We start from the raw sequence: 10,310 nt of genomic DNA, 5'->3' as shown, positions 1-10,310 counted from the left end.
TACACCGATATATTTATATTCGTTTACGTGAGTAATTGCTCCTGACCCGAAAAAAAAGAACATGTAAATGGATAAAGTTTTCTTGTACCACTTAGCTGGGCAGTCTTTTCAAAGTTAAGTTTCATGCCATATCGATTACACCATGGGTGAATATTATTACGGGACGTGTTTAGTATTGTCTGCACGTCAGCTGCCCGGATCTCATTAAAAATAATACAGTCATTAGCGTACATGTGAATCTGTACAGGTTCATCAACCACAACTACAATATCGTTGCAATATACAAAAACAGCAGCGGCCCAAGCACGCTGCCCTGCGGGACACCAGATGTGTCGGGAAGAGCAGAAGAATCATGTCCTGTATTAGTTCCGTACTGTTTGCGTTGTGTTAAATACATTGATACCCAAGCAATAATAAAATCTGGCAGTCCTATAAGTCCAAGCTTCTCAAATAATTTATTATGGGGTACTAGGTCGAAAGCTTTGCTGAAATCCCAAAAATTGAGCCTACCTGGCCGCCTCTATCCACGACGGAAGAAAGAAAGCGAAATATATTGTGACTAACTGAGTGTTCGTAGAAAACCCTTTCTTAAAGCCATGCTGGTGCTGCGACAGAATGTTATTTTCTTGAAAAAAATTTGAAATGAGGTTAGCCACGATGTGCTCCATGAACTTACAAGAGCATAATATAGATATGGGGCGGTAGTTGGATGAAGAAAGTGGGTAATCCTTCTTCAGGACGGGCACCACATGTACAGTCTTCCAATCGTCAGGTATGGACGCAGTTCTAATGGAAGCTTGAAATATAACTACGTGGAAATTGATCAGTGTTTCAGCGAAACGGCAAAGGAATGCGCCTGGTATACCATCTGGCCCAGGTGAAGATTTGACTTTAAGTCTGAGCAGCATGTTCAGCCCTCCTTCATGCGAAATCAAATCAGTGACATTCGGGAATTGTGACGGGAATGTTGAAAATGAAGGTTCAGCGGGCGTAGTGAAAGCACTGTGAAAATATTGGTTAAAGTATTGTGCAAAAATCTTGGGCTTAGTGATCACTGCACCGTTAGGAGATATTTGTTGCACATGCCTTTTGCTTTCCTTCATAAAGTTCGAGAAGCCTTGAGAGTCCTCAGATATGAAGTTCGGGGAGGAGTGTTAGAGTAAAAAGACTTTGCACGTATAATGGCGTCGGAAAGAGCTGCGCGAGCTTCGCTGAATGCATATGATGCTGTTCTTTTCTTGCGTAGGCGTTTGGCCTTCTGTTTGAAATGTATTATATGCCTGTTCCTCCATGTGGTATGTTTGGCCGTTTTCTTTATTTTGTCAGTTAAAAAATTACTCAAACGAAAATGGCATACATTCCTAAATTTGTTCCAAAGGACAGTACCATCATCATCAGAGAAGTCAGCAAACTGAGATTATAAGTAATCTAAAATGGCATCATCGTCAGCACGCTCAAAATTTGTCACTGTTTTAACCACTGGATCATTTTTAAGAGATCCGGGAGCAAGTGCTAGGAAAATAGACACCATTTTAGGATCCGATAAGCCGGAATCCACAGAAACTTCAGATTCACCAAAGCACAATCAAGAAAAACTGTCAAGAATATAACTAGACGAATTGCCCACACGTGTAGGCTTACAGATTATTTGAGCGAGATCATTGTCAAACATGGTATCTAACATAGTATTAGAATCAACTGCAGAGTCGGCGCTGGAAAGCAAACGGTCCCAGTCAAAGCATGGAAAGTTGAAATCCCCAACCACTATCATCTTATATTTCGTGTAAAGCGCCATATGGCTCCTACTCTGATGATCTATATAGTGCACACAATACGATCACATGCCCAATAGCTCCACCTTTAAGCATAAACATTCTACATCATCTAGGTCAGGAAGGCGAACGGTTTCTATTTCCGATTGCATTACTACAGCTACTCCACCGCCCCTGGTGGGTCTGTCTTTACGATAAAATTTGATCGCTGGAGGAACAAGATCGTCGTTGCTGACTGCACTGTGCAACCAAGTTTCAGTAATGACGGTGATGAGTGGATTATAGGTTAAAAAAGCTCCTTCAAGTTGGTTAGTCTTATTTACAAGACTCTTGGCGTTTATGTAAAGAAGCCTAACATGCTTATCCTGAATGCGTCATGTGGAAGATGCTTGGGGAGGTTCTCAAATTATCTGCCGTTCTAGTTTTGCCTCGTCCCACATAAATACATCGCTGTCGATGGAAAAGTTGTCATAAAGAAGACACACTTTCCGGCCTTGCAATTTCTAGAATTTTGCACTCTGCCACATCTTCCAACTTTTTAAGGTAGGCTGCGAGTAATCATTCTGAGTAGAAATATTAGAACCTTTGAGTTTGGTGCAATTTTTGAAGAGAGATGCTTTTTCTTTGAAATCCTGGAAAACGACGGTAACGGGTTCAGCTGACCTCCCCTTTCCCAGCCTTTAAATGCGACCAAATGACACACCGTTTGAATTGTGTTACATTATTATATATTGTGTTATAGCGTATATTATTATTATATTATTAAAACAAATGTTATAATGTTAGAAATAATGTTAGAAACTGTCGTAGGGGCTACAGTGCGTACCAGCGCCTGCGGATGCAGTGCAAATATGCACTTCAGCATGACTAGGCATCGTCTTGAGGTTGTCGGCTGGAACGCGACAACCTAGGGCGACATTTCAGTAGTGTTACTAACGCCGATAACCTCCGCGTGTTGGCGTTTGCCAAACATCCTGCAGGCCTTTCAAAATTCTTTAAAGGCATCAGCACGGGCTATCTCCGATTTAGTTATAACGCATCGCCGCTTAGAGTAAATTCATAGGTTTGAATTATTTCCGTAGCGTGAACATGTTGTCTAGCATGCGCATATTTTGAGGCGGAGGTGAAGTCACCTGTTTCTTCCAACGGTCCTGTCCGCTTCATTTTTAAGGCGATAGCGTTAAAAGCCCTGTTCTCCAGAAAATATGGTCTCGGCGTTACCCGCGCTGGCGTTGTCGGCGTAGTGAGCGAAAAATTTAAGGCGTGGCTCTGGTATGTGGCCCCCAGCGAGCAATATTGGAGGAAGGTGGTCCACCTATATCACCTCAATTTCTGGCGTCTTTAGGACCTGCCCACCTCATTTCGAGCAAAACTGCCCACCGTCGCCGGTGGCAGTAAAATTAATGATTGGTCGCTCGAGAAGCGCAGCATTGGACACACAAGGCTCACCGCTGGGAGCACCTGCCATCGCAGGGCAGTGGCGCATTGTTTATAGCTGCACCACTGCGCTAAAAGGGGTATGAGGACTCCCAAGGATCTGTGAATGTAAAGTAGAGAGCGAGCCTTTGTATGTATCGGAATTAACTTATTACGCACTCCTGTCATAGCCTTAAGTCTTAAGGCTCAGGTCTCCTCTTCAATTTTTTTTTTGTCGTAGCGCCGTGTACTGGGGCAAGGGAACAACGAAGCAACCTCGGTCGCGCCGCTCTTGCCGGAACGGCATTCCGGCTCCTAGCAATTCCGCGGCATGTTCCCACGTGCACAAGTTCGTTACTTTTGTGCACGAAGTGACCGTAAATGTCAGATTGCACCATTAAATTTCCAGCAAGAAGAAGGGTCTTCACTTTTGTGACACGATCGAGGTTCTCAGATGGTGTGCTTTTGCTGACGGTGGCAGCAGCGCATGGAGAGCCCGCATAGCGTACCGAGGAAGTTTCATGACCACAAAGAGCACTGAATGACTCTGACTACTTCTAATTGATTCAAAATTAAAGCGATTGCTCTCAGCCTTTCTTCCACCGTTTCGCTGTATGGCAGGAAATGACTCACTTTGTATTTGCTGAAAACTATCTCGACGTTATCGAGTCAGCTCGTGGAATATACGAACCCAATGCCTCACGTGACGTGGGTGAACGCGCTGATTTTATCATGGCAGACACGAGAAGAGGCATGCCTAATTGCTTTTTTTGCATGCTGTCTTATATAATACTTTCAGAACGTCGACGAACCGTCAAGGTTAAGCGGCGGTGGTACGGAGACTGTCTCATTAAAAATGACCACTAAAAACGGAACCAATGATCAACTACTGAAGGCGTTTAGAGAACCCAACTACGACGCAGCTGCGTACACAGTAAGTGCCAATGGTTGCTTCCAGGCAGTTTCAAACGCTCTCAACTTCTACAATGCAACGTTTAAAAATGCCGTTGAAGAGCCAGCAGAAGGCCAGGAGCAGCAGTTTCTTGACATTGGCTGTGGATGCGGCCGTGTGACCAGAGACCTTTTGTTGCCGAGTTGCCAAGGGCACACACGGAGGATCGTGGCTACCGACATATGCGGCAACATGGTGTCGCACGCAAGAACTCACAGCGCGCACCCCAAGATATTGTACGAGGAGCTCGACATTACGGGCGACGTGGCTGAGTTCGTGAAAAAGCACGCGCTGTTCGACCGGGTGTATTCCTTCAACGTGTTCAACCGAGTCACTGACCAGGCTGCAGCGTGGAAGAACGTGGCGCGGCTACTTCGACCTGGAGGAGAGTGCCTCCTGTACTACTCGGCGTGGTATGTCACACCCGAAATTTGGAGGATGCTGGCTCAAAGGACACGTTGGAGCAAGTTTCAAGAGGTAAACATGGAACTGGGAAGACGTTTGTAGTTTTGAAAAACTATGCTTAAGATAGTTATTATGTTATGACAGCTAATATTGCAAATGCTTGTTCGAGGTCAGGCTCATTGCGCTTCTCGGTTGCGCTGGAAGATTTGCGCAAGATAACGCTACCAGCCGCTGTATAAAAGAAAAAGCGCAACTGCAGAAGGAGTTGTCACCTCAGAATGCCATGATCAGGAACTCAAAAAACTGTGTTTAGTTGAATATTTTCCACAACAAGATCTTCATCATTAAAAATTTACCCGACGCTGAGAGCAGTTGGTGCCGTAATTTGCGCTCTCCAAACATTTAGACCCTATCAGTGGCCGGTTGCACGAACAGTTTACTCTCGAGTAAAATTTACCGCTAGAGTAAAGTCACATAGAACTAATTGCTTCTTCGCTAAGATAGTGATATTTCGCTCCATAGCGCTCCCCATATTGTCCCTTCCGTGGTGTGCATCATGGCTGCGCCCGGCAAAGTGATAATCGTCCGCTTCACAGCAGATTCGCCTTCGTTCGCTCTGAGCTCTTAGTGCGAACCAAAAACGAATGGCGGGTTAGACTATCGCTGCGTGTTTCGTGGTGGACGGACGGACGGACGGACGGACGGACGGATGGACGGACGGACGGATGGATGGATGGATGGACGGATGGATGGATGGATGGATGGATGGATGGATGGATGGATGGATGGATGGATGGATGGATGGATGGATGGATGGATGGATGGATGGATGGATGGATGGATGGATGGATGGATGGATGGATGGATGGATGGATGGATGGATGGATGGATGGATGGATGGATGGATGGATGGATGGATGGGCGGATGGGCGGGTGGGCGGATGGGCGGATGGATGGATGGATGGATGGATGGATGGATGGATGGATGGATGGGCGGGTTGGTGGGTAGATGAATGGATGCATGGATGGATGGATGGATGGGTGGGTGCGTTGGTGCAATGGCGTACCAGGTGGACTACAGAGTTGTTCTTTAATGCACAAGGAAAGAAAAATATGATCATTGTGTGCTATCTTTCATCAGCACATGAGCGAATTGACAGAGGTGGTTGCGCGCCTCAGTTCCGAGCATACATAACAACCGCTTGCAGTCACGTGTCAACAGTTCGAAATTTGTGCCTGTAGTGACGTTTTCGTTCGTATGTTCTGTCTTATTCGCGCAATTTAACCTTTTAATTAGCTGGATAAACTTGTCCGCATTAACGTTCTGCCACGATTAAGTATAGACTTCGCCACAGTGATGGTATCCTTTTTTCGTTTACGCCTACGTTTTTTCGCGTTAGTTTTATTCACCCTTTTATTTTTCTCTTTACTCAGCACTAAAGGTATTGGTTTGTGATTTCAGCTCTGGGAGAGCATGATTCCCGTGACTCAAGATATGTCCAACACAGAACAACGACTGGCGTACACCAGATCACTTGCTGAGGCAGCTGGTCTGACGGTGAGAAGCTGTGAAATGGTTAAATGCTCCTGCTCCCTGCAAGAATACATGGGTAAGTTTGACGAGACTCCATGACAAAGAAACAATAACGATTGACTTTGCGTCCTTGAACATACCATTAATGTGGTCGTGGGAGGTTCCGATCACCAAGCCATGCAACGACTAATCCGCTTGAGCGGCTTCTTGCCGACACTAGATTATTTTCTTGTCCACATCTTATATAGCTACGAACACCTCGAGCAATATGTTCGTCGTACAGGAAATAACAAGGCCAACATTCAGGGGCGGACTTTACTTTTAGTTGTGACAAAACAGCGCATAATTATAATATACATCAATCTGTATATAGACGGCAATGGTCTAAGCTTCCGCTGCCTGGCAAATCTTGCTTAATGTTTGTCCTGCACTCATACATAGTAGTTAAGACTGCCATAAAAAGCAATGGTGTGAGGTTTTGACAGCAAATAGCTGAAAATTTCGAACGTGTCGAGAGGGGATATGCGGATACGTTGATAGTATGGTGCAATATTACGATATGCGATAAAATCGAGTTCATAAGCAACTTGCTGAATAATTGCACATGTTGACAATTTCTTAGTATGTGCTGAAATTTGCTGACATTCGTCACATTACTGTGAACCGCTATGCCACGAATATGAACCACTATGCCACGAATATGAACACGACGAACACATACTTGAACATACCATTAATGTGGTCGTGGGAGGTTCCGATCACCAAGCCATGCCACGACTAATCCGCTTGAGCGGCTTCTTGCCGACACTAGATTATTTTCTTGTCCACGTCTTATATAGTTACGAACACCTCGAGCAATATGTTCGCCGTACAGGAAATAACAAGGCCAACATTGAGGGGCGGACTTTACTTTTAGTTGTGACAAAACAGCGCATAATTATAATATACATCAATCTGTATATAGACGGCAATGGTCTAAGCTTCCGATGCCTGGCAAATCTTGCTTAATGTTTGTCCTGCACTCGTACATAGTAGTTAAGACTGCCATAAAAAGCAATGGTGTGAGGTTTTGACAGCAAATAGCTGAAAATTTCGAACGTGTCGAGAGGGGATATGCGGATACGTTGATAGTATGGTGGAATATTACGATATGCGATAAAATCGAGTTCATAAGCAACTTGCTGAATAATTGCACATGTTGACAATTTCTTAGTATGTGCTGAAATTTGCTGACATTCGTCACATTACAGTCAACCGCTATGCCACGAATATGAACCACTATGCCACGAATATGAACACGACGAACACGCGAAAACCTCGAACACTGTAAGCTAATTGTGAATAAAAGCTCCCTAGCGCTAGATGTTGAAGCCAGGCCACTGGTTGTACCCAGGAGCGAGTTATACGCCCTGTGGCTTTTAACACGTGGTCCAAACATGAATGCAGCTACAAGATTGATTAGTTGATCTCTTTTTTTAAGCGAGATTTATTGCCTCAGGGCACCAATGGGCAAACGTGTGATCAAAGAAGCAGTAATGATTAAATGAATGGAAACTGGCTAGGTCATTTTATGAAGTCTAGTAGAGAGCGATGGTATGGTCCCTGCTTCCAGGCAATATATGAAGCAGGGCTGCTCGATGAAAGACCCGCTACCTTCAGTTGCCTGATCCTTGTAAGCTTGAGAGCAGGGAAGTCCCAGAGTAAGTGCTGAATGTCGGCATCAATGACGTCGCGTTTACATATGGGACACCCAGGCCGAGGAAATAAATCTCGGTGCTGAGGCCACTTCTGAATGACGGCAGGTGTGAGGGCAACCCCGACCCGGATCCTCCGAAGCGCAACCTCCTCTTCATGGGTAAGACCGCGGGATAGAGTTACCGCACACGAAGGGATGAGAGCACGAGTACAGCGCCAGATGAGTTCCTTTTTTGACGAAAGGAGGTTAAAGTTGTCCAAGTGAAGGGGCCGAGACAATCGTCAGCCTGAAATGAAGAGGGAGCTCGCTAAATCTGCCTGGCTTTGAAAGGTCGGCAGATTCCGTGGGACCCACTCAATACGTACTGTCTGCGGGATGCGTGCCGCGAGGCGGTGGATGTTTTGACATATTGTTGGGCAGCGGCTAACACGTCGTAGCAACCGGACTACTTGAAGGGCGGCAGAGCGGATGACACGCGGGCCGCAGAGAGCATAGTTATTGCGGCCACGGAGCAGATCGAGCGCTTCTTGAACTGCAACGAGCTCAGCACGAAAAGACGTAGGGGGTTCCGTAAGCTGAAACCCAGAGGTTTGATTTAGGGCAGATCTGCGCGGGCAGTAGATTGCTGTTGTTGCTTCGCAGGCTTGGATGCTTGCTTCTACGTAGACAACATTGGACCCTTCAGGCAGGCAAGCATCTTGTTCTTCAAATATTTGGTGAAGCAACGCTGCCAAATTAGCAGATGCTGGTCGGCGATTATCTGTTGGCTTGTTGTCGCTGAGCTGCACAAACTTGTGCCTCAGTAGCTCATAAATCATATTGAGCTGCACATTCTCTTGTAAAGCTATTACCGGCGTGATGCGTGGAAGGCATGTAATGGTCCTCATAGCTTCACTGTTCACGGCTTCAAGGCGATCCCATTGAGCTCTTGAAGGATCTTGAAATTGGGCTTGATAAACAATACGTGGCTGCAGAACTGCCCTCACCAATTGCGGTGCCACCAATGTTCGGAGAAATTCTAGTCAAACCCAATGTGTGAACACCTTGCCTTCTTGCCTCATAAAGCCACGCAGCCGCTGAACCTGATTGGTGAATTGTTCAGCCTAGGATTTTTACACTCGGGCTTTCTTGTAGTGGGGCGCCTGATAGACAAAGCCGGATTGGACCTGCAGCAAGCTTACGGCGTCTCCATCGGTTGGCGACCGACGTGTATGTTGTTTTATGCATCGAAAGTTGATGTCTGATCGATGATGCGCATATAGGTAACATCCAAAGCAGATTGAAGGGCAGCCGCCTGAGTATGCAGGTCTTGGTGAGCACACACCGTGATGTCATCAGTGTACTGCAGAAATTTTATGACAAGGATGTCAGGTAAGCTCCAAGCCAGCGGGGTGGAAGCATTATTAAATAACGTCGGCGACAGTACTCATCCCTTGGGAACGGCGCAGTAAGGGACAAATGATCCGACCGCTTGGTCGCACTCTCAGAGGGAGATAAGCATGTCAGTGGAGTCTAGAATGGCTGCATGACTGATTTTGTCATATGCCTATTCAACATATATTGCAAAAACGATACGCATATTGCGGCAAGGTAGATGACAAAACTGAAGATGTCAACATAGCCAACACGTCTTCTGTGCCAAAATATGAACGAAAGCCAATTTGTGTGAGGTGATAAAAACCGTGCGGCTCTAGCCACCGCGACAAACGTAGCAGTTAAGGAGATAGTTCGTAAGTTTCAAAAGTCCGTGGAAGGTTTCCTGGTTTAGGAATAGGAAAAACGACAACGGATTTACAGCTCTCGGGCACGACGCCATCCAGCCATACTTTTTTATGGTGTCTAATAGTTGAGAGAGTGCAGCGGTACTCAGGTTCTTGTACACCTCGTACTGAATATTGTCCGGGCGGGGCGCTGTTTTCTATTTCGCATCATCTATTGAAGCCGCCAACTCAGGCATAGAGAACAGACACGCAATTCCATTTGCGGCGACAGCAGATGGCATTTGATATGCATGCGCTGGGATATCCTGCCATACTTAAACTAGTAGCTGAAGAAGGCACGACATCGTATCTTGGAAAAAACTTTTGCGCTTCATTTTTAGTGAAATCGTCTGGCGACTGGTTAGCTGCGAAGCATTCGGTTGCTGCTGCGTCAGTAGAACGGCGACTATGTTCTATTGTACGGAACGTAAGCATGAGAGAAGCAGTCGAGGATTTTGCAGAAAGTTTTTCTACCATGCATGCCACTGCCATCGTGAGAGGTCGCGTTCATGTTTGCGTGTCTTAGCTGCAAGATAGTGCACTCGCGTGCGTGCCTGCGCCGAAGTAGAGTCTCGCGTAGCAGCCAGCTCGGCTTGACGGCGTGCCGCCCAGAAGTTAAGAAGGAAGAGGTCGAGTGCCGGTTAACCAACATCTGTCCAGGTGGAAGTTGTAGCACTGTTGAGCGCTCTTTGAATGTGCTCAACAAGGATTGGCGAATAATCTGTACAGAGATTGTGGAGACAGCAGGGAAAACTTTCCCAGTTGATGACTGAAC

At 46.1% G+C, this 10,310-nt stretch overlaps 1 protein-coding gene across 1 annotated transcript; it reads left to right on the top strand.

Annotated features, from left to right (window-relative positions):
* Window positions 1-4,044: 4,044 nt before the first annotated feature.
* LOC144123851 (juvenile hormone acid O-methyltransferase-like) lies at window positions 4,045-6,178 on the top strand. Its single transcript, XM_077656580.1, has 2 exons — window positions 4,045-4,617; window positions 6,008-6,178. The coding sequence occupies exons 1-2, from the start codon at window positions 4,045-4,047 to the stop codon at window positions 6,176-6,178; spliced, it is 744 nt and encodes a 247-aa protein (XP_077512706.1).
* The last annotated feature ends 4,132 nt before the right edge of the window (window positions 6,179-10,310 follow it).

Source organism: Amblyomma americanum, chromosome 3, assembly GCF_052857255.1.
Source record: "Amblyomma americanum isolate KBUSLIRL-KWMA chromosome 3, ASM5285725v1, whole genome shotgun sequence".
In the NCBI taxonomy this organism is placed as follows: domain Eukaryota; kingdom Metazoa; phylum Arthropoda; class Arachnida; order Ixodida; family Ixodidae; genus Amblyomma; species Amblyomma americanum.
Note: the sequence above shows the minus strand (reverse complement) of the source record. Positions and strands in the feature narration are given on the sequence as shown.